The sequence below is a fragment of the Neopsephotus bourkii genome, unplaced genomic scaffold (assembly GCF_033783945.1).
Source record: "Neopsephotus bourkii isolate Nb327-2 ecotype Australia unplaced genomic scaffold, CSIRO-AGI_Nbou_v1 NB_962, whole genome shotgun sequence".
Lineage (NCBI taxonomy): Eukaryota > Metazoa > Chordata > Aves > Psittaciformes > Psittacidae > Neopsephotus > Neopsephotus bourkii.
Window position 1 is genome coordinate 9976714 of NW_026901456.1, and position 24208 is coordinate 10000921.

At 40.1% G+C, this 24208-nt stretch overlaps 1 protein-coding gene and 1 long non-coding RNA gene across 3 annotated transcripts in view; both read left to right on the top strand.

Annotated features, from left to right (window-relative positions):
* The first annotated feature begins 4645 nt into the window (after positions 1-4645).
* The window catches only part of MAOB (monoamine oxidase B), a 54705-nt gene continuing 35142 nt past the window's right edge, over positions 4646-24208 (top strand). For both annotated transcript variants that reach the window (XM_061359289.1, XM_061359288.1), the window contains exons 1-2: positions 4646-4805; positions 22792-22886. In XM_061359289.1, coding sequence (XP_061215273.1) covers positions 4760-4805; positions 22792-22886 — 141 coding nt within the window. In that variant the 5' untranslated portion in view covers positions 4646-4759. The remainder of the gene's footprint in view (positions 4806-22791; positions 22887-24208) is intronic.
* On the top strand, positions 6160-7822 carry LOC133215363 (uncharacterized). Its single transcript, XR_009726396.1, has 2 exons — positions 6160-7474; positions 7574-7822. It is a non-coding gene; the product is annotated as an uncharacterized LOC133215363 (long non-coding RNA).

Consider the following 24208-nt stretch of genomic DNA (forward strand, 5'->3'; position numbering starts at 1 on the left):
GATCAGTCCTACTTCGAATGGAATCCGACTGGTAAAATATTCAATTTTTGCTTATTAGCTCTGGATTAATGTCAGGCTCTTTCACATTGGATTAAAAATCTTGGCTATTAACGTTTAACCTCTCCAGTTAACATTCACTGCTAATTAAACTGATGCCACCGTAGGGCAAAGGGACAGACTAGACAACCTCTAGAGACTCCTTCCAGCAGTTTTCCTTTATTGGAAAGCTTGGCATGGAGCTTATGCTCATCTAATTGTATGCTATTTCAGTAGCACTGAGATGTGCTTTCAGGCTTTCTACACTGATTGCTTTAAAGAAAATTGAAATTATGTAAAATATATATTTAAAAAAATTATTTAACCCTGCCTGTCTTCTGTAACACCAGTATTCAGAAGACACAAAGGTACTAATCAGAAGAACAGCATGACCTGGCTGCAGACTAGAAGAAGCAAGCCATGTTCACCCTACCTTCAAAGGATTCTCCACCACAAACTAGTAATAAGTACAAGTGCCAGATTCACTAAGTGCGTGAAAGCACATGTCTCAGTGTACACTCCCTGCTGATGGAAGATGCAACCTTGCTTTTAATGACCAATCTCTTGGTTATCTTTCTTTCTGCAGTTTCCCTGTATGTGATGTTGAAGGCCTAAAGTTGTGTCTAGACTTACCTGTACTTCTGAGCCTGAATCTCTGACCATCAAACAGACTAAGACCTGTCAAGTCCTTGTGCCCTGAAGCAGTTATGAAGGTCTGGGACCCAGTGCAGTGTACCATGGTATCCACCTAGTCTGTGTGTCCAAGTTTTCCCCCTGTTCAGTAGGGGATAGGGCAGTGGCAGGGAAGGGCTGGAGGCGGGATGAATGCCCAGGGCTCTCTGACATGGAGTTGGAGCTTTGGGAGTTTGCATCCAGACTGAGGAATTTAGGAGAATTCCTGGCTCTGATTATATCACTGTTGCTGAAGCACCTTAGTGATGCAGGTGCTAATAGAGCTGGAGGAATCCATTTTGATGCTTTGAGCAAAGGTGATGTCAACATGTATTACCTGCCAGCAGGAAATTTCAGCAGTGAAAACTGGCTTGTCCTGAAGCAGAGGATTTCCTACTGAATATGATGAAGAGGGACTGTAACTTATAACAAAAACCTAAAAGTGGGCTTATTAAATGCACTGCTATATCAGGAGCAGAAGCTGAGAGGATGTGTAATTTAAAACGCCACACTGTTTTTACCAGCCACTGACCAGACATCTATGAATGATGTGTCTAAATTCTACCTCTTAGTTTCTGTAAATTTGGAGATCTTTTGCTTTGACTCTGTGTTCATCAATTTTCCACTAATTTCTCAGAATTTAGCCCAGGGCCATCAGTACATTTTCTCCCAGACAGTATAGCTATTTATGCCATCTCATTGCCACAGTGTCTAAGTGCCTACCAGAATTTATGAAAACAATATACTTTGCCTCAGAAAAGTTCTTCCAAGGTGAGAAAATTCAGAATCTCTCAGTTGCTCTGTTTTCTCAGAAAGTTTGCTCTGCTTTTAACATTTAACATTATACATTCAAAGGATAATGCACCAAAATCCAGGCAGAAGACTCTTACTTGTTTAATTAGTTAGAGCAACATGGGATGAAAGAAGTAATGGGGCCATAAAAAAACAGGAACAGAATTCTAATATGATCAGAGGTGAGGTTTCCAGACAAAAAAAAATAATAATCAAATCAAATTTTATGCAATCAAAAGGCTTTATTAGGATAATGTCTACCATTCTGGTCATAATTGTTGAGGATAAATAAGTTTAGACAAATTCAGATGTATAAAAGATCAGCATCAAATGCGTATTGCAGTATGTGAGGATACTAGTGTGCTTGACAAGCATCAGCACTGCAAAGAGAAAAGCAGAAAGAGGAATACAGTATATGTTTAAATGCATCATGGCATAAACATTTTGGAAGCAGAAGCTACTGAGATGAGAAAAATGAGCAGACTTTTTGTGGGAGAGAGGAAGGAAAGACTACCTACCTGGCCTTGGGTTTGGCCAGACTTTTGTTTGACCTGCTCTAGACAGAGACAGATTTATTCATTAGAGAAATACATAATGTCTCCATGATGATAAAAACAGATTCAATGACACAGATGTTTGCTTTGTTGTATATCAACCTTTTGAAGTCCTTTTGAGGACTTTGTGCTCTCAGACGCTTCCATGGACCTTCTTGTGGCTCTAGGGCACAAACCATCCACCCTCAGCTGAAAGCAATACAACTCTGTTTCAAACCCTCCCATTAAAAAAAGAAAAAAAAATATTATTCCTTAGCACCACAGGAGGGAGATAGGGACCAGAGGAATCCCAGGAATAAGTGTTACATATTGTGGACACTTGGCATTAAGTATATAGATGTAACCATAGCTACCCTTGTGAACAGCCCAAATAAAATCACCTACTTCTGCTTTTGAAATAGCCTCCGCTAACTTTCAGTGGTTCATATGGGGTTTGAAATAATCTCTATAACTATTATTTCTGATAGCCATTGGATAATTATGTGTCTGCCACTATGAAGAGTTCTTGGAGTTTGATTCATCCTTGAATCAGACAGGTTCTTTTAATTAGAGTGAGAATATATATTTCTGAGTATTTTCTGGCTATTAATTCAGCCTCATCAGTCTCTTGGTAGCTTTTTATTCCAGCTGTTCGGAAAGGCCTCTTTCTTCTTCACTAACCACGTCTCCCTAAGCACACAGAATTTCTCCTTGCAAATGATCAATCATATGCTGTTGCTTCAGGCAGACCAAGTATCACTGAAGAAAACTGATTTGAGAGGGAGATACTTATGACACTTTTAATGAGGCAGAGGTTCTTGTCTTCACCTTTCTCCTAAGTAGAAATGCAATAATAAAAGTAAAAATGTAGTTACTCTCATTAGACTGCTTTCATTAGTAGAATGTTGATACTTACATGGCCTCAACAAGAAAAAGATCACCTGAAAGTACACAGAAAGGTTATTAAACAGCTAGGAAAAGATCTAGAGAACAGACCTTAGATGGAACAAGAAAAAAAGAGAAAACTGGGGTAAGGAGCAATACTTTCTTCCTTCCCCCCCCCCCAAATTTTCATAATTTTTTTAAAGCAAAAGATTAGTTTGATCAAAGCAGACTTCACCAGTGCAAAATAGAATTGGACATCTAAAATAATCTGGAATTGCAGTGCCAGATACAGCACCTAATAGCAGTTATGATCTCCATAACTACAGGGATGAAATGAGACCCAAATTTCATATACAGTAAAATATCCTAGGTATTAAACATATTAGGTATGGCTGATCCCCATCAAAAGGAATATGTGTACTAGCTAACTACTTCTTAGGACTAGCGTCCTCAGAAAGAAATCCAGTTCAAGTTCTGAAGTATATTGGTTGATTTCTCACCTTCAGAAAATAATTAAAAGGAAATAAAAAAAAAAAAATTGCACAGAAAAGAGGCAAATAAATCAGGGCTACTGCCCTCTCCTCTTCTTCTTTCACTCCTTTTCCTTCTCTCCTTATTTACCCTGATCTCTCCTCCTACCAGCAACCATCCTGAACTTCAGAAATATAAATGTAGCATTCTGATAAACATATAAAAAGCCCTAAAGATGATGGCTCAGTCCCTGACACTGTGGCATCCCTTGCACCTCTGGCATTTCTTCTCCCAGCCATCCCAGAAAATAGTCATAATCATGGGGGAATTTGTTTGCTGGGTATCACTCCTGAAGTTATTAATGTGACAGTCACAAAGTAACATAGATATCAGGTAAATCAAATGAAAATTTCATACTTGACATACTGAGAACAGTGATAAACTAGTTTCAGCTAGATATTGTTCATCTATGTTTTGGGTTCTGTTGATTGTTTGCTTCAATTTTTCCTTTAACCCAAACTTCCCCTTATGCTGGAATCATAGGCTTTATTTTGCTAGTTCTTCAGGTTTTGGGGCTTTCATCCTAAAAGCTGGACTTCATTTGTCAATTGGCACACAGCTTGGAGAAAGATGGGTGTGCAGGGGACCAGCCTAAAGGCTCCAGGATAATTCGATGACACTGTTGCTTCTGGATGAGCCAGTCCTCTTCCCTACTGATGAGCCTTTTGGGAGTCTCGGCAGACCACTCAGTGCCACTACCTATCTGGAGGAGCACTGACACATGCCAGCGGCGCACAGCACAAACCGTGGCTGGCACAAGGTGTTGCACATTTTGAGCGGCTCTCAAGGAAGCCGTTAACGGGTCTTTCCAGAGTCCATACAGCCTCAGCAGCCACAGGTCCCTTCTGGTAGCTCCAGGGAGGCTGCAGAAGTAGACTCCAGTATTTCCATGGCTTTTGGGAAGCCGAGGGCAGCGAGCCCGCGGCTGCTCTGCTTCTAGGGCTGCGCTCCTCAGCCGGGGGCTGTGCTCCTCAAATAAGGGCACGCTCCCTCCCCAAACGGTCTGGGAGGTAGGAGAGAAAATAGCAATACACGCAGCTCTCGCTGTGGGTGAGTGGAGCTAATGCGAGGAGGGGTCAGCCATCACCTAGAGGGTCGGCGGCGCCTCACCCAGCAGGAGCCCTCCTCACCCCCCGACGCACAGTCCCCGATGCGTGTCACCGCCAGCCCTCGGCCGCCGACGGGCGGCGTGAGGCGGCGCCCACCACCGGGGAGGGGCGGTGTCAGCCGGGGGACGCCAGAGCCGGGCTAGAGCTGCGGGAGGGAGGGAGCGAGCGGGCGAGCGAACGGCAGGTACCCAGCGCAGTGACATGGCCCAGAAGTACGACGTGGTCGTGATCGGGGGCGGCATCTCAGGTGAGTCCGGCGGCACAGGGCGGAGGATGCTGTCAGCCCCTGGGGTACCGAGCCCGGGTAGGGTGCCGGCAGCAGCCGGGGCGCAGCCTGCCTGGGCGCCGTCGTCCTGCGCCCCTCACAGCCGTCGGCCCGCCCAGCCACCCAGACGGGGTAAGCGGCGGTACCGGTGTGGCGGGGCAGAAGCTGCGCCGTCGCTCGCCTCATCCTCCTCCTCGGCCCTAAGCGGGAGGTGCGACCGCGTCCCGAGTACCTCGTAAAGCTGGTGGAGTGGAGTCCCCGTAACTAGGGTTGAATGCCACATGGGGCTTGCACCATTTTATTGGTTTTGATTTTCGTACACTTCATCTGATATCAATTAATATGAATTTTATTAATTTTTATTTAATCAAATCTTAATGTTGTTAAGTTTATCCCTTATTCTTAATTTATTATTTCTTATTAAAGTAAATAAATTTTATTTAATTTCAATTTATCGGTTTTTATTTTATTAATTTGAATATCATTTCTTTTAATCTTATTATTTCTTGGTTTGTTTTTATGATTTTATTATCTTTGTTTCATTATTGTACTGTTTTTTAATATATTTTTAACCTTTTCTTAGAATTTGTATATTTTTTGCTGTATTATTATAACATTATTTTATTATTTTACGATTATTTAGATACTTTATTAGTTTATTAGTATGTCTATTTTAAATTTATTATCATTTACTTAATTTTTTGTGGTTTTTATATATAGAATATATAGACAGCAGGTCTGGAAGGTATCTTGCACTGAGTAGCAATCTGCTGTTCTTAACCTAATCCTGGCTAGAGCACCTCTGTGTTTGCCCAGAGTCAATCTGTCTCATGTTTTGTTCTGAGATACATGTGCCCAATAAACTGTCTATGTGCAACAGTTTGGGGTTTTTTTTTGTGCCTTTGACATGTCAAGCAGTTGTGTTTTGTTGTTTTTTTTTTTAGTGTTGGGAGGTATGTAGTGTGATAACTCCTGTGCTGTGTGTTAATCTCGGTGCATCTGAAAGGTCTTTCTCCAACATAAATGATTCTATGATCCTGTACTGAGTATGCATACGGCCACACATCCAAGTAGTATCTCTTGCCAAACTGCAAACAAATTATGCAAGATATGTGACAAAACATGATTTCATTAATCCTTTTTTTTTTTTACATGGCTTTTAATTTTCACTACTTATTTATATACAATTCTAGGTGCCTCTTTAACCATTATATTAAAGTGTGAAGCGTGCAGTTCAAATGAGGTACAAAATGCAGTGAACAAAATCATTGGCATTATTTCCTAAGGATGATTCTCTGGTAACAAACTGCAAATTCAAGTATGTTTATGAGATCAGCAAAAATCAATGATCGTTTTTCTATGAAGCAAGGTTGATTCTGTTATGGCAAATTTTAACTTGTGCTGTGTTTTGCAGTGAAAGTCCAGTATGAAAATTAACCAGTGGTAACTATCTAGCCATAACTTCCCAGCAAAAACACTTCCAGTGGCATGTTTTTATGCAGCAGTAGAGCTACCTTCCCTCTGTTGAACGAGTTGGAGTGAAGGAGTTAGTGTAACAGCTTTTAACATACCCTTATCTTTCATGGTTGCCATGGGAATATTTTCATGGCAGGTCTGCACAGCCCACATGTTTTCCGAAGCAGCAGTTAGAGCAGAAAAGCAGCTCTATACCGTATTAAATCATGTGCCTCACTCTTTGCTACCTGCAGACAGCAGCAAGTGGCAGGAGGAGTGTAAGGAACCAGTTTTCTATTTACTTCCTTTTACACTAAATCCTCACCAAATCACTGGTTCCATGCTGCTGCAACTTTTCTCCTACCTGGAGAAAGCCAGAAGAAGGCTCAGAGACTGGAAAATTTTGCACACATAAAAGTTACTATTGGCTAAACAGCTCTCTTCAGTCACTTTCACTACTCTGTACTGCTCCTGATTCACCTCCATCTTCTGTCCACATGCTTCTCTGTGAATCATTGACCTTGCAGCCAGGTGCTGAAGCTGTAGCTATGTATCTCCTTGCTCAGACTGAAAACTCCTGCTGATGTGCCAAACTGCTGCAGAGATCTCTTCTCCTGTCCGCTGGAGAATGAAGTACATGATTTTTAAAATGGGTAGCTCCTCAGAGACCAGCTTGTTATTGCCCCAGATTTGATGATTATTCCTTCAGAAAGTCACTAGTTTTGAGCCTTTTGAGGTGCATCCAACCAAGACACTGCGATTACTACCCTTAGGTGAGGAAGGCATCAGTTGGTGCACAGCTGTAGACCAGAAAGTGCTCATAGCATTCAGGTGTGCTAGAGTTATCCGCTACAGCCATAAGCAAAGCAAGTAATTGCAGAAGAAATAAAGAGCTGCTGTGCTGCTGTGAGCAAACATTGCTGAGGTATCACTCTGCTATTTCTTATTTATTTATGTTAATGCAAGCTGTCCCTTTGCAGTGCTCTGACCCTCTTTGGCAGCAGTTCTGCCCATCTTTTTTACCCAGATTTAATTAGTATGGTTTAAAATTCTAGGAATAAGAAAACCTGATAATGGAATAGCAGTGCAGAGACCTTCACAACCCTGAGAATCACTGTTCTTCTCTGAAGGGACTGATGTTGTATCTGAAGATACCACTTCCTTTGCTGAATCATTTTCAGTGTCCTTTAATGCAGGTTTGTTGAAAAGCAAAGAACGAAACTAAAGAACTAGCTAATTTAAGTGTTCTGTAATGAAAATCTTCTCCACTTTAGTCTTCATTAATTTCTTTTAAGTATAAAAAAAATGGTCTGTGGCTTCTCTGAAGATCTCAGACCATCTCAACAGAGATGATAACCTCTGAGGAACAAGGAGAATTTACTAAGGAGTAGATTCTGTTGTACGAGTAAAACATCTGCTGAAGTCCTTGAATTTTTTTTTGTGAATGGTGTAGATTAAAAAGGAGTACTTTAAAAAAAATCCTAACTTAAAAATGCATGTGTGAAAACACTGTGTAGCATACCCAGTATTAAAGATTGTTTAGATCAGAAGCATAAAATGTCCTCATGGAGCTGGAACTTGCATTGTGACAGGTTCTTCTGTGTGCCCAGAGCTGACCTTTTTTCTTTGACGGGCTCCTCAAGCAAGAGGGTGGAAACGACTGTGAGAAAACTATGAGGTTATGTCATCAAACTTGCTTATCTTCTCAATTGAGACACCGGTGACAGAAATTTTCTTAAAATCAAATTTTGGAATCTGTTCAGAGGTTTCATTTAAAGACTTCCTCCACTTGTTTTCAAAAGTGCCTTCCGGTCCCTGCTTTTGCTATGGAGACCTGTTTCCCTTTTTTGTTTTTAAAGAAGTTACCAGATTTTATCCTAATGTTAACACCACTCCTACCTGAGAAAATGCTGCCCTTAAATTCCTGGCGCACAGATTTTACAATCAAAGTGAGGTTAATTGATTTTTTTCCCTTAATCTGAAAGGTGAAGCCTTTTCTTATTTATGGTGAACCAAAACCTACATTTACATTTCAATTGAAATATTTTATCTATATCTAATATTTGGATACCTGTTCTTCCATTATTGAAATACCACTATGCTCTCTACTTTTCTTCCTAAGCCTTGCTTTCAATTTTTATATGGTAATCTAATACTCTGTGTAATTACAGTAGCTCTCACTGCATCTGTGAGCCAGTTTCAAATTACTTTAAAAGGAAACAAAACAAAACAAAAACCCAAAACAGATCAGCTGCTCTGGGGGCTGTTATCTGAAGATTTTCCATTTGTTTTAAAATAGACTGAAACTGAGGGCAAAATTGTTTTTCAAAACAAAACTAGGGGATGTTGTAAGAAAAGTATACATGAGACATACAACCTCCCTAGTTACTTGTTTCTCTTTGCTTTCTAATAGTAATTTACTGTGTCATAGTACTCCTAATTTGAAAAGATATTTTTCTAAACAAGCCACTGTTTTTGGAGTCCTATATTAGACACCCATTTGGAGAGGAAAAAAAACCAGACCAAAACAAAACGTGACATGAATGTAATAGCTGTATGTAATGAAGTGGAATGGATTCATCTGTGGGAGTACTATGACCCTCACCAGCAACTTCACCCTCTCTGGGACACATGCTGGCAAAGGGAATCCATGTCCCCATCAGCTGACGTGATGAAGTTCTTAATTCACATTCTTGGTCATCTGTCTCTGTATCTGCCATCAGAGGGTACTTCCTTTTGTGTTCAGTTAATCTCATGGCTACTGCAAAGGAGTCAGGCAGTTTGGCAAAGCCTGCTGTTTGACTTCTAGATATTTCGCAAAACCACTTGGCAATTCACAGTAAACAGGACAGAAGGCAGCTGCATAATGCTGTGAAGTATTTTGGTAGCCTAGGCAGCAGGGACAGTACTTGCAGCTCACTGACTGATTCACTGAGTGTGATTCACTCCTAATTGGTCTGAAAGTTGATTTGATAAGAAGCTTTTGAGTCTACCTGCAGGAGCCATCCCATCTCCCAAGGCTCAGAGAAATGCATCATTACATTAGCTTATTTAACCATTATGGAAGGGTGGTTTTACAGAAAGTTCATTCAGCCTGTTCAACGAAATGTGAAAACCACCCTGGAAAGAGCAGAAAAGGTAAGTTAGGGTGCCAAAACCTTGGGCAAGGGATTCCTTAGTGTTATGGAAATAATTGATGGAGAATCCAAGTTTGTGTGTAGAAGCTGATGTCAGGGTTACAAACTGAACAGACCACGGGGTTCTATCCTGTATTGCTGAATTGCATAATTTTTTTTACATTTTTGTTTTTGACAAACAAGATTAAACACAGGAGAGGCTGAAAGATCTTTGTAGGGAAGTTCAGTGCATTGTTTACTTGCGAAATCGCCTGCAGTGGTGCTTTATTTTGTTAGATTTTTCAGTCTAAACTAGCACTTGACTAGAACCTAATCACACTGCATATGGTGGAAGGTAGTCATCTGCATTAATGTATTGGTTTGGTTTACGTGTGTACCTTAAGTAAATCTGATTGATGCTACTTCCTGTGGTGTGCACCAAAGAGCAGGATCAGAGCATATGCATTGGATAACTTTTTGCATAAGACTGGAAGTTAAGACATGCTCTAGGAGCTCACCTTTTGAGCCTGTAAGACCATGCAAGAGGTTGTCTGAAATAAAGCCCCTTTCATGGATATAGTAGGGATACTAAGTATTCAGGGTAGAACTGTTACACTTGTCAGTTCTGCTCTTCTGCACTATTTGCTAACACAGACGCTGCGAATTTTCTGTCTTGGGATGTTTCTTGCGAATTTTCTGTCTTGGGATACTTTTAGTTTTGAGGATCAAAAGTAGTAACGGGGAAAGAGTAAGCATTTCAATTCTGTGCTCTTCTTCCATGAAGATATAGTTCAAAATAATTTACTTGGTCATCCTGACCACAGGTACGCACCTGTGTCCTCTACATCTTCTTGCCTACTTTTTGCTTTTCTTTATTTTTCTTGTAACATCAAGAGATTGCCAAAAAATCACATTGTATGCACTTGAGAATTTTTTTTTTGCTCATATTACTCCTTGGCAGCATCAAATACAGGGATAATTTTAAAGGCACATAATGCAGCATGCTTCCATTGCTGTTGCAAGTGACCAGAATGTCAGTCTCCAGCAAATAAGAAAATGTCAGTTGCCACAGTGATACGAGTCTGGGTCAAAAGCTGGTGCCCACAGTCCAGAGGCTGTGAAGAACAGCCCACTGATCTGGCTTCATCCTGGGAGCATTCAGGCTGTCCAACAGGATCTCAGGAGTACATAAGGACTTAAGGACAACTGATGAATGGAGGTAGTCTTATCAAAAGGTGGAGAACTGTGGCAAAAAGCTAAGCAGGCATGTTTGCATTGACTAAGTAGCCCACACTGCTCAGGCTGCCTTACACAGCCCTGATAGTCCCAGAGGTAAGCTTCCAAGCGCTGCTTGTGGTATCATAAACTAACAGAGTTTGCTTTATGTTTACAAATCTCACATGGCAGTTAATGACAATAAATAAGGTCTTATGCATAGTTTAGTCAATTGAGAAGGCTTTTCTTCTTCAGAAGTTACTGTTCTTTATGTAAACAATCTGGGCAGTGTTGGCACATTTCCCTCTGGCACAGCTTCATTCTTTGTAGCAGAAGGGACAACTGTGGATAAGTAATTCTGTTATTTGAAGATAAAAAGCCGTATTTTCAATGCCCTTTCCCAGAAGAGAGTGGCTTGCCTTTGTGTTTTTTCTCAGTTCTATAGCAGCTACTTCACAGAGTGCTCTAATACAATGGTGAAATTTACCATGGTTATAAAAGTTTGCTGAGCAATGCCATGGTGGATTGAAGACCTTCTTTTGGTTTTCCTTTACAGAGAATGTGTTATGATGCAATTAGAGCTCTCAGTTATGTTTATTAAATCAGTCATCAGCCATAGAATAGCAGAATAGTTTAGGTTAGATGGCATATTTAAAGATCATATAGTCCATTTCCCTTCTAATGAGCAGGGACACCTTCAACTAGATCAGGTTGCGCAGAGCCCCATCTAGCCTGACCTTGAATGCTTCCAGGGATGGGGCATCTACTACTTCCCTGGGCAACTATTTTACCATCCTCATTGTAAAGAATTTCTTCTTTATAGCAAGTCTAAATATATCCTCTTTTACTTTAAAACCATTACCCCTTGTCCAATCATAACATGCTCTGCTAAATATTTGTCCTCATCTTCCAGTATGTAAAGCTCCCTTTACATACTGGAAGGCTGCTATAAGGTCTTCTCAGAGCCTTCTCCAGGGTAAACAACCCAAACTCTTTCAGCCTGTTCTTATAGGTGTTCCATCCCTCTGATAATATTGGTGGCCCTCCTCTGTACTCACTCCAACAGGTCCATGTCTTTCCAATGCTGAGGGCTCCAGAGCTTCAGCTGGGTTTCAGTCCCTGAGGAAATTTCATTAACCTCCTTACAGTTTAAATAGTTTAATTTTTATGCAGCCGTTTTTGAACTTAACATGATTTTCTTTCTGGGCTGATAGCTATTTCATCTCTGTAAACTTAAGTTGCTTATAAAGGTTCCTGCTGCCTTGTGACATGGTTTAGAAAGATGTGATTTTTCATCTGGCTAGCTTTATTTCTTTATGAACTGCTTTGTGTCCAAGGTTTATAATTTCGTAATGTTGCATGATCCTCGTTTAAAGTTTTTTTGCTGATTTCACTGGTCAAAGAGAGTGTACCACACCATGTTGGCATTTGAAACATTAATAACTAGCATGCTTTTAAATAACCCACTCATGCACTTGTATTTTGTGCAACCTTTTCTGTCCTGACAGTTTTTTGTTTGAACAGCTTGCTTACCAGTAATGTCAGCGTGGAGTCCCATAGAAACTCTGCTCACTCGACGAACTGTTACTATGACCAGAAGACAAAGTAGTCCAGTCTAGAAAATTGGAGTTGTTTCTGATAACTGGTGTAAATGGCACAATACATCATAGATGTACTGATTTTTAACACTGGCTTAACACTGAAGAGTCTGGCTGTGATTCATTAGAGCTTCTGGCATCTTGCAGTTACAAGGCTTAGGTTATGGTGATGACCACTGTTCAACACCTCATGTTTCAGGCAGTTGAAAAATTCCATAAAGTTTTAATTCATTTGAAATCTGTTTGTATTACAAATACTACTTTCTACTATTCAACTTCTTCATGTTTTTCAGTTGCTACCATATAACTCAGTTGGGTGTGGGGGAGAGGGGGTAGAGGAAAGGTGCCTTTGTAGCCTCCTGCCTCCCAGCCAGCTCGTCTTTATTTTGGTGGTATAATTCATATGTGAAGCATTGAATGCAGTCTATTTGGTTGACTGCACATGGCAACAGCTGATCAAACAGTCGCTGCATACTGTGCATCATGGTTACCTGGATAGCTTGCATATAAACTTGCAAGCTATATTGGTAGAGTGATAGCTTTTTGTTTGAACATATTAAATACTGGAGCAAGACACCTCTTTTGTTCCAATATGAGTTATTTTTCATAAGGCTAGTTTGGGCAGAGTCTGAGCCAGTGAGTTATGCTAAATAGTGAGCACAAATGAGGAAAGGAAAGAGTTTAAATTGCTTTATTTTACACTTTAGATACTTCTCTTTTCCTCACCTTTTTTCTTTTCCCCATGAATTTTATCAGAATGGTATAACATAACATATAGCATTTTTTCTTTCCTTACACTAACCATTTTATGAGCTGTCTGGCTCAGGCTTTCCCTGCCTGCATTTAGAGATGGAGGGAAGACAGGTACTTGAAAATCTTTTCCTTTAGTTGTTCCCTTTTGGGCTTCTCTGGATGACACCTGTGTTCTCAGCCTTTGGTATCTCAGCCAGGGAATGGTTCATCAAGAGACGAAGTGGGCTTTCAGCAAAGAGCTGACTGACATGAAAGGTGATTATACAGGATGCTGGAAAGTAGTAGCATTCATCTTCATTTTTCAGTTGCTCAAATAGATAAAATGTTCACAAATCCTTGTAAGATTTACACGCCAGTAGTGTCTAGCCTGCGTGTGCATGTGTGTGTATGCTTACCTTCTTGTATATGTGTGCTATGATGAAGACAGGAATTTCCAGAGAGTCACGGGGACATGGCCTAATGGGTATTTGGAAGTAATACCAAGATAGGCTCGATATAAATCCCTAATTATTAGGTGTAACTGGGTGAAGATAGTTAGCTGAAGATCAAGGAAAACATGAAACAAAATGGATACACATGGAATGAGAGCATGGTGCCTCTGCTGATGGCTTTGCTAGCTGCCATGAGAAGTGACCTTCTCTGGATGGATGCCTGCGAGTCATCAGATAGTGATCAGTCTGGAAAATTACATGTCATTCTTCAATGTCAAGATATGAGAATGATAGTCTGTTTAATTTTTTAAGTTCACGTCTGCTACTTGATCATGTATTTTGAGCATTTACTTTTCTCAGGGGTCTAAAAATAACATTAAAAAAAACTTTGCTTGAGAGCAGGCAAAATGTAGCAAAGCAGATAAGCATTTCTCTTTTGAGGCAACTGTTGCATAATTTTGCAAAATTTTCCAGATGTAGCTTTTTTTTCCCACACTGCTGTGTATGGAAGGCAAAACTCTTCTTCAGGTTGTTTTTTTATTTATTTTTATATCTCTTCGTAATAGCAATCCCTAAAAGGATACTTTTAGTAAACTGTCCCTATAGTGCCTCAGACAGCTCATTGTGCTAAGTTTTGTTTATTCCAATAGTATCGTATGCTTGTTGTAGTGATACCTTGTCTTTCAGTTCTCTTTATCTCCTTTGTTTCTTCCTTCTGCCATATTTAGAGGCACCCTAGGTTGTAAATGGCAGAAAGGGATGATCTAAAGCAAAGGAGGGGTGGAGATTGAAAGTGTGGGGATAATACTGGAGTAGAGATTATAACTATAATAGTACAATTAATTTTAACTTGTTAATATATCATAGAGCCACAACAAAGGACATGCAGAATGTCTTGCTGAAGTTTTTGTGGGGTTCGTTGGTTTGTTTTGGTTTGGTATGGTTTGTCAGGTTTTCTTTTTAAACCTGACTGGAGCCTAGAGACAGACTTCTGACTTTTCTTGTCAAAGTGTGAGATGGCACTGAATAAGTGTACCGCTCTATGTGTAAAACATGACAAGTCCTTAAAAAGAACAGAATACAGAGTTAATGACTGGTACGAGAAATACTCATCCTTTGAAATGCTGGAGTGCCCAGTTTTATCAATCTAAAGTTTCACTGGACACTTCAAGTGTAAAAATGCAATGGAAACTAATGGGAAGCCGTGGGCAAGGGCAGAACTGCTGTGGATTCAGCACTTGATCCTGGGTGCCACCACACTAGAAAGTTCTGGGTTTCCATTCGAATGCACGAAGCTTGTCTTTATGCCGTGCTTGGCAGGGCTTGAACTTAAGGTACCACTACTTTGGTGGTCTCACTTATAACTGGCTAGGCTTGATATCATTGAACCAGGTGTGATGCCTGGGACAAATGTAGACTTTGTAATGTTGGTTTTAAGAATTCTGCGTAATAAATACTGCTCCCTGCACTGTGGATGAATCATCTAGGGGCACTGCCAGAGAGAAGAGATCACACACAGAAAGCTGGGCCTAGAGTTTATGCTCGAGTAAAGTCACTTTAACTCATGGAGACACTCATAGTGACCTCAGTGACAAGGTTACAGAATCAGCACCACCACTCAGACAAGAAAATGCATTGCCTTGCCTTGGCTAGACAATGAAATGCTAACAGGAATAAATCATATTTGCTCATGTAGTACCATATCCTAGGCAGAAATGTTTTGTCCTTTGTAGAAATACTTTAAGTAAATGTATATTTAAGCAGATAGGCAGATGGGTATGTCTTCTTTTGATCCTTGAAGCTTCTGAAACAAATTTTATTATTTTATGATTTTTTAAGTTCTCTAATGTTGGAGGTGAGTGATAGTTTGTCTTCATTGCTACACAGTGATACAGTTTAAGAAGAGGGAGTCTCTCTCCCCATGGTCAAAATACTTTCATCAAGAAAGAGTTGTTTTGATAACCTTTCGCTGTACTGTTCAGCACATGAAAGTGAGACATAGAGAATAACCAAGAGTGACAATTTAGAGACCCAGCTCTACCACGTTTTTTCGGTTCTGAACTGTATTTTTGTCTTTTTTCCATGAGATTGAGTCAGATATCTAAAGTACCTTTGCTACGGTGGCCCAGATTACTGAAGTTAAAAGATTACCTTCACCCTGAAAGCATATGGCTGTATGTGAAGGGCTAAGTTAATAAAAAATATTGTTGGTTTTTCACTATCTTGTTCTTATATTCCTTTGCTTTTAAAAAGTATTGTCACCTAGACAATTCTTGGAGCAGTCTTGATGCTGTGTGCCTTGTTTTGCAGAGGACTAAGAAAGCAATGAACCAGGAATACTAACTGTTGTTCATGTTCACTATTTTTGATAGCAGTGTGCCAGCCTGATGTGAAAAGAGTTTCAGGCAGTGTGCAATTAGCTATCTCTGTTGTAGTGCTCCCATTGTAACTCTGAGCATGTCCCTTCAATTTATAAATAAAAACATAAATTTATAAATTTATTTTTCTCCAGAACAAAATCCCTTAACCTCTCCATAATGTGGTTACAAAAAATGCCTGTACCACCTTACCTCACCCAGACCTGAACAAATATTGCTTTTGCTTTTTTGTTGTTTTTGTTTTTATTTTGTTTACAAGCCTTATCTATAATGCCTTACAGGCCTTATTGTCTTAAGCCATTATTTCAATTAAAATGACTTAGCTGGCTAATGATGAGTGACAAAGGTAAAGGTTGACCAGTGCCAGGTTCAGTCTCTCAGCAGCAGAGCAGTAATCAGATTGTGTTCATTAGAGCAACACAAACAAAAACAATGCTATAAAATTGCAGTTTCTAACACATTAATGTAATAAAGAAACCATGGAAAACTTGAAGAAGAAAACCCACCGGTGCAAAATAGCCACTTAAATGCAAGATAGTAACATGCCTTTTCTTGGGTTCTGTCCTCCATCCCTTCAGTATTGCAACAGTAAGCAAACAGTATTATGCTAATGGCATTGAACTAACTGGATGGTTTTGTGATATCTCTTAAAATGAGGTCAGGGAACACCAAGTATAAACAAGAAGGGGTTTTGTTTGAATTTTAAAGTAATTTGGCATAAGCAACATCAATCAGGATTCTTTTATTAACTTAGCTATTTATTAGATGCTAGGAACTAATCCAGAGAATATTCCTGGCTAAAGGGGTGTTTTTTCTGCTTCCCTCACAGTTTACCTCAACAGCTGGGGGCATATTCCCCTTTATTTCTTTGGGTAAAACAATACAACTGTGTGGACCACTAACAAAGGGCTTTTCCTCAAAAGATCTGTAGTGTTAAGGCAGATGGGTTTTGTTTCACTAGGACCAGTGCAGCAGTTTGGCCAAGCTCATTTATTTGCTCTATGCATTTTGTAAGTATTTCTAAGCATCAGAGGTGGTAGGTAAGGGTTACAGTGTGAAGGCATCTAATAATCGGGGAAGTTGTTTCACATATGATTCCCCAGCAACACCAGCTTCTGTAACTTTTTGTAGTTTTAGACCAATTTACTGTTTGTTTTGGTTTGGTTTGGTTTGGTTTTTTGTTTTTGTTTGTTTTTGTTTTTGTTGGTTTTGTTTTTAACATTTCTGCTACTTCAGGCTTTGTGATTTTTGTGAGTCTTATCACTTTCTTTAAGAAATTAAATTCCTGATCCCTCTGGTCAAAATGAGACTAAGATCAAGGAGAATCTTGCAATTTCTAAAATAACAGCTTCAAGACGTTAAGGCAAAGGTGTTCTGACTAATGTTCTTGAGTGCTTACGTTAAGAAATACTTGTTTTCATTTACCATAGTAACCCTGAACGTAACTGTTACTTGTTTGCATATAATGAATTAGGGTATGTTTCCTTTTTTTGTGCTATCAGTCTTGTGAAACGTTTTTACATGCCACAATTTCTCCATTAACCCCAGGGCAGAGGACTGTGCTTGTTCTGCGGGCTAAAGCATATGCCATTTCCAAAGTTCATTTTGTGACGAATCTCATGTTGTGCTATGTTTGTTTACTGCCCTGGACCCCATTGCTGTGGTCAGGCTCAGACTCCACTGCTGCAGGCTGTTCTACTCACTGCTCAGGGCAGAGATGCATCTGCTACCTGCTGCCTATGCAGCCAGGATTTAGATGTGGATGAACAGGTTGAAAGCAAGGAAAAAGTCCTGAAGAAGCTTGTCAGTTTTGGCTTTATTTACAAGGTATTGTACAGCAGCCATTTCTCACGCAGGCATTGCTGACTGCATGGAGGATGACTGGCAGTGCAGCTGCTGCTCTTGCAAATACACTGGGAAAACAAGGTGATATCAAGAGGGATGCTGTCAGAAGTTAACCGAGCCAGTATAGAGCTTGTTCACACCTGAACGTTCAAGTTGTGAAGGCACAACAAAAGTAAAAATCAGTTCTGTACCTCTTTTAAGGGTTGGATGTTTCTAATCTACATGTATAGCCAATGTCTGTATGCAGAGCCCCACTGGCTGGCATCTGTTACAAACACTAAAACTCCACTGGGAAGTACTTTATAAACATCTCTTTAGTGTAAAGATAAATAAATAATGAGGAGGAGAAATAAATACCAGCAAATTTCATGCATCTAAGGAAGTCCAGGTGTGAGACATATAAGTTCTGCAGTAAGACCTGCAAGTTAGTACGGTATGATGGAGGCCTTTCTTCTTCAACATGAAATTTTAGTTGGGGAGAAAAAAATTTAAGGTTATAAAGTAAACAGTTTTTTGACAGCCATCTTGGAAGATGTTAAATGAATGCCAGTAGCTTAGAGGCTCTTTCTTTGCTCCCTACATGTATTAGAATTTAGAATTTGTAGATGACTTTTATGATTTCATATATATGAGAATTTTTCTTTTGTTCTTAAAAGGGAGGTAATAAATATGGGGGAACATGACAAAGTAATGAATAATACAGAGAAATTACATCAGGAACTGTAGGAATTCCAGGTAATTGCCATCCAGAGAATGACAGAAATATCCTTGGAAAAAAACAAACAAAAAGAAACAAACCTAGATGGAAGAAGACACAAGTATTGTTTAGAGAAGTATCAGAGATACAACTTCCAGTTGTGTCCTTCCTAGAGAAATCTTTGTGGAAATGCTAAGGTTAAAAGAGTATCTCAGTAAATTTGCTGATTCCAGGCAAAATCAGACTGGTGTTAAAAAAAAAAAATCTCAATCAGATTTTTAAAAATCTATTTTTAAATGGTTTTTTAGACAGTCAGATGTGTTTAGTTGTAAGGCTTCACTGTAGCAGGGAGTCAGATGAGAAACGTGATTTGTCACATTTGTCAATCCAAATGCGAGTTTGGATTCTGCCCTATCACAGAAATTTAAAATTTTTCTCTTTAAAAAAGTATTAAAAAAATACGAATTATTTGTTCTCTTACTCCGAGAAAGCTGTTAATGGTAGGAAGTGAGGTTGCAATGAAGCTGTTTAATCAAATGATGCAATTAAAGATGTTTAGCAGGTACAGAGATACCAAACAAGAAGGAAGTAAGTTGGAACTGAAGGTGAACTTGCTATTGTAATTATTACATATAGGTAAGATTTGTGTGAATGTAGAATGCTGCATGATGAAAAACCAATTTTCATGGCTTGAACTTGCATTATAAAATTCTGGGGGAGGCAATCTCTCACCAGCATCTCTGAGTGGCTGCAGCTGGGTACCGGGTTGCCATGGTAACAGATGAAGTCTTGCCTGGTTGAACATCCTCTAAGCACAATGGTATTTTCAGTCTAGGGCTTTAAATAAGACTTATCATCTTTGCTTCTTTGTTTGCATGAATTATCTGCCCATATATATGTATGTGCCTCTCTGTTGCCCCTTGAAGAAGGCTTCCAGTGGAAACTGGACTCAGTTACTGTCCTCTGCAGTGGTGGCAAAAGTGATTGAGCCCCTATATTTCTGTTTAAATGATCTTGGGAAGGAAGGGAAAGTGCCACTTGGTGACAAAACATTGTACAGGAAATAACATCAGTCACATTTTTTGAATGAACTTTATATTTGAATGTGACTGCTCACTTGTGAGGAATGGGACAATATTGAAGATAAACCTTTTGGTAGGTGATGCAAGAGAGTGAGAGGTAAGCCCGTGGCAGTGCTGAAATGTGAAACTTGTGAAGGGTTAAACCTCTGAAGAGGAGATCTTACATCATGCATGAAAGATTTTCTCAGGCTTTGCTTCTCAGGCTTCGTGCATGCTCTGTGTATACAATTGCAATATTAAGTAGAGAGAGGCCAGGCTGACCTTTGCCAAAAAAAGAGGTTGTGATTTGTAGGAGTTTCTTGCAGCAGTGTTTCGTTTCTGAGAAGCAAACCTCAACCTAGAGCCCCAATATTCATGTGCTAGTATTCATTTCCATTTTAATATGTTTTTGTTACTATTCCTGATGCCTTGTATGTCCTTTTACCACTTCTGCTTGAGCTTTTCCTCCACAGCATCCAGTTGTCTGTCAGTGTTTACACAATAGCCCATCTGGGGTCTTGAGTCCAGCTTCAGGGAGCAGGTACAGGGCGATGTGACAGTACTGTGATTCCAAATGTGTGAGATACCAAAACTAGCAACATTCCCACCTGTCAATATTGCACCATAATGTGGTATCTGTGACCACAGTCTTGCCTTATCCTGTACTGTGCGTGCTTTGAGACATAATCTGGTCCTTCTCTGTGCCATTTGACCCTATTGGGCCTCTGCCTTCCCTTAATCCACCTTTTTCTCCAGTTACATGTTTGTGATGAAGGAGAGGAGGAGCTAGAGATTGTCTGTATTCCCCATCTTTGTCAGCAATTATCTGTGTAAGTTTTCCATAAAACTGTGTACAAGAACAGAGCTATCATGCAGGTGAGAGAAGGAGGTGGACCATCAGCCCTTGAAAAGAAATGGTCAAGTGGTGCTTAGGTTGGGAACCCTCTAGACTGCAATTATGGCATCATGCTCCAAGGACACATCCCTCTGCCTACAGGGATCTGATCTACTAGAGAATTGGCATAAGGCAGCGAGATCTTAATGAACCTGATCCTCCCCTTAGCACTTGGTTGGATTTTTATATATTTGCATCAGGAAAGAGTAAACTGTTATCCATCTCTAACGGGTGCATCTGCAAATCTTTGGGGTAGGGATGCAGGGTGGGGGAAGGTGACACTTGCTACAAAATAAACAGTGGGGAGTAGATAGTAGGTTGATGCAGTAAGGTGCATGAAAGGTACATAAGGAAACAAGGAAATGATATTTGGGTGGACCACTGAGCATCAGCTGTTTTTCAGCTGAGTTTAGAGTTATCCTTTCACAAGCTTCTCTGTTTATTCAGCTCCTGGGAATAAACTGCCTCTGTTCCCAGATGTAGTGAAATGTTTATTCATTAAATTTTAATAAAGAAAGTCAAATCTCATATTCCTTGATCAGTGTTGGTAACTGAATACTAGTAATTGATTAGTCAATATCTGTTAGCATGATAAGCCAATGGAAGCCTGAGGTGACAACAGCTTTCAGATTATGTATTCATTCTGTAATTCTCTCCCAACTGATGAAAAATTTGTCTTTTTAAAAGAGAAACTTGTTTCTTTTTTTCTTTTAATTTTCCTTTAACTGGTAAGGTGTTTTGTTGTCTTATTTTTCTTTCAGGAGCCAATCTCTTTTTGCAGGTTGTTTGCAGGGATGGTCTGTATTTGTGTAACATGACTGTTTGCTGTATCTTTTTCTTCCTTGATATCTTCAAATATTTGTGAGTGTAGTCAAGGCCATTGATCCAGCCAGATGTTTTTGCGATGTAATTTCCTTAATTAGGAAGTATGGAAGGACCTCTATCAATGTCATTACTGGTTTTCTCACTAACACTTGTGAAAACCCAGGATAAATAATTCCATGAAGCTAGAAATAAAATCAGGACAGTTGACCTTTTAGTGGAAACATCTGCTGGACCTGGTTCTTCTACTCCCACGTCACTAGTTGCTGCAGAACATCCTGGTCATCACCATCATCATTAATACTCTATCTAGGGCTGATGTTTGTTCTTCATTATCATTTAATTCAGTCCTGCCATGCTAGCTTTGGCTGTCTGTTTTTCTTGCCAGCACTTTTGCTATTCCATGGCTGCCTTATGCTTGGAACAATTTGCTTGGACAGCTCCTTCTCAAAAACTAAGTGTACTAGGACACAGAATGGAAGCTGATTGCCTTCTGATGGTGACTAGGCAGAGAGCCAGAAAGGATAGCTAAGTTATGTTATGTGAGTGTGGCTTCTAGCCTGGCTTGTCCTGAACTGTATTCAACACATCCTATCAGTCCAAGAGGATGATGCAGCTCCCTAGAATATAACTCTTGTTGTCCCGCCAGAAAATCACTCACATGTGGACAAAGTAAGAACCCCAGTTTGTACAAATCTCAGTTTGTGTTTTGAAGTAAAAGGCAGACATCATCATAAGAAATTGAGAGGTTGCATACTGTATTCCCTTCATGTTGTGCACCCTTTCTAGTTCCCTTCATTCCAGTAGTGTCTTGACACACTTGCCGCAGTACTTGATGCTAATATTTTCCTCTGCAATTATGGGGATTTATGGCATCAGAACTAAAATGAGATGTTCCCTCCTACATTCCCATTGTTCCCTCTCTTGGTGTCTCAGCTTCAAGAGTTGCAAGATGGAGATAAAACTGTATGAAGAAAATGGCTGAGGAATGAAATTTTTGAGGTAGATTTACCCGTACATAAGTGCCTGTTATGTCTCTTCTGAATCAGACCATGCGCTCTTCTGGAGAAGAAACCTGTGAACTGACTGTGTGGGAACTTTGCTAATGTGCATCAAAATATTCAGAGCTGGAAAGCAAACACATACAGCAAGCTTCAGGAAAACTTCTGAAATTTAGGACAGTCCTAATAAAACTCCACTTCTTTTTTTGTTTGTGTTATAAAAGATGATAGGCTGATGTTAGAAAACAGAAATTTAGGAAAGAAAAAATTGCAGCCAAATTCTCACCTGGCTGAAGAACTGTCACAACAAGTGCTGGTGTATGCATCAGAAAAGCTGAGTATGTGGTGTAAAAGGTGCCCAGCACATGTAAAATTTGACCACGATTTTCTTAAACATATGGTTTCAATTCCATTTCATGATTATTGTTTTGATTGGGATTTGTTTGGGCTTTGGGGTGTTAGTTTTCTTTGTTTGATTGGGTTTTTTGTTGTTTTGGTTTTATTTGTTGTTTTGTTTTTTTGTCTGTTGTTTTTGGGGGGGCTTTTTGGTTATTCCATCTTCATTTCACCCCCTGGCAAAGTGTTTGAATGAAATATTCAGGATTTGGATGGGCAGTTGTGTGAGTTTACGTGTAAAGTCACAAAAGCCATGGGGTGCATGTACAGAAGTATTGTCTAATTGTTTTTCTTTTATCTTTTAGGTCTCTCAGCAGCCAAACTGCTGACTGAGTCAGGCTTGAATGTGGTGTTGCTGGAAGCCAATGACAGGGTTGGTGGAAGAACTTTCACTGTAAGGGTAATTATCTCCAAACCCATTTATATTACATATGCGTAAAGTATATATCATATGTACATGTAGTATACACATATATGATGTATGTATATATATGTATACTACAGTATATATATGAGTAATGTACATAAATGTATTTGTCTTTACAGCTAGAGCACCTACTTGAGGGAAAATTTCTAGAGCAGTAGCAGGTGGGAAATTTACTGATGTTGTACCAGCAAGATAGGGAAAGACTGGCATGATGGTGGGGACAGAATACTTCCATGTGATCTGCAGGCTCTGGAGTCATCAGTTCTTTCCTCTGGGAAAATGAACATTACTAGCTAAGTTTCAAAATAATTTGCCAGAGAGAGGCACTGGAGAAATCTCTATGAGAGAAACACCTTTAAGGCCAACCACACCGTGAAGGGCCTTCAGCAAAACCGTAACAAGCAATGTGAGGCATCATGTAGGCTAGAGGAATGGCAAGGGTAGCTGGGAACTAGTACCAGTATGACTTACTTCACTTCTTTACTTTCTGCCCTAGGGTTACCTGAGAGACCCCCTTCCTCTCTGCTCATTAGAATATCTTACCTGTGCTCCTTCCTAGTATGGTCTGTTTTGAACTAGTTGTTGCTCTGATGCCTGAGTAGGACCTGCACAAATTTCTCTGATCCTCTTCTTCTTTCTCTGCCTGTCAGACTCTTTCCTGTCATTTTTGTTAAGGCTGTAATGTGTCGTGGTTTAACCAATGCCAGACAGCTTTCACTCACTCACTCCCCCCCTTTCTTGCCCTCCCCTATTCTCGGAGGGACGGAGAGGAGAATCGAAAAGAATGCAACTCCCATGGGTTGAGATAAGAACAGTTTAGTAACTAAGGTATAACACAAATCACTACTACTGCCACCAATAATAGTAATGATAAAGGAAACAACAAGGGAAGAGAATACAACACCCCATCACCAGGCGACCGATAACTTGCCCCCCCCAGCCCGACCAAGCACCGACCGATACCTCCTCCAACCCTGCAGTCCAACTAGCCCTTCCGGCTAACTCCCAGTTCCCTCCTGGGCATGACGTGCTGTGGTATGGAATACCTCTTTGGTCAGTTTGGGTCAGGTGTCCTGTCTCTGCTTCCTCCCAGCTTCCCTCCTCCCTGGCAGAGCATGAGGCCCACAAAGTCCTTGGCCAAACCAAAACATCATTGTTTTTCAGCTCTGTTCCCAGCTGAAAGTCAAAACACAGCACTGCACCAGCTACCAAGAAAGAGATAAATGACTGCCACTGCTAAACCCAGGACAAATGTAACATCAGGCCAACATGTAATGTAACATCAGGCCAAGATG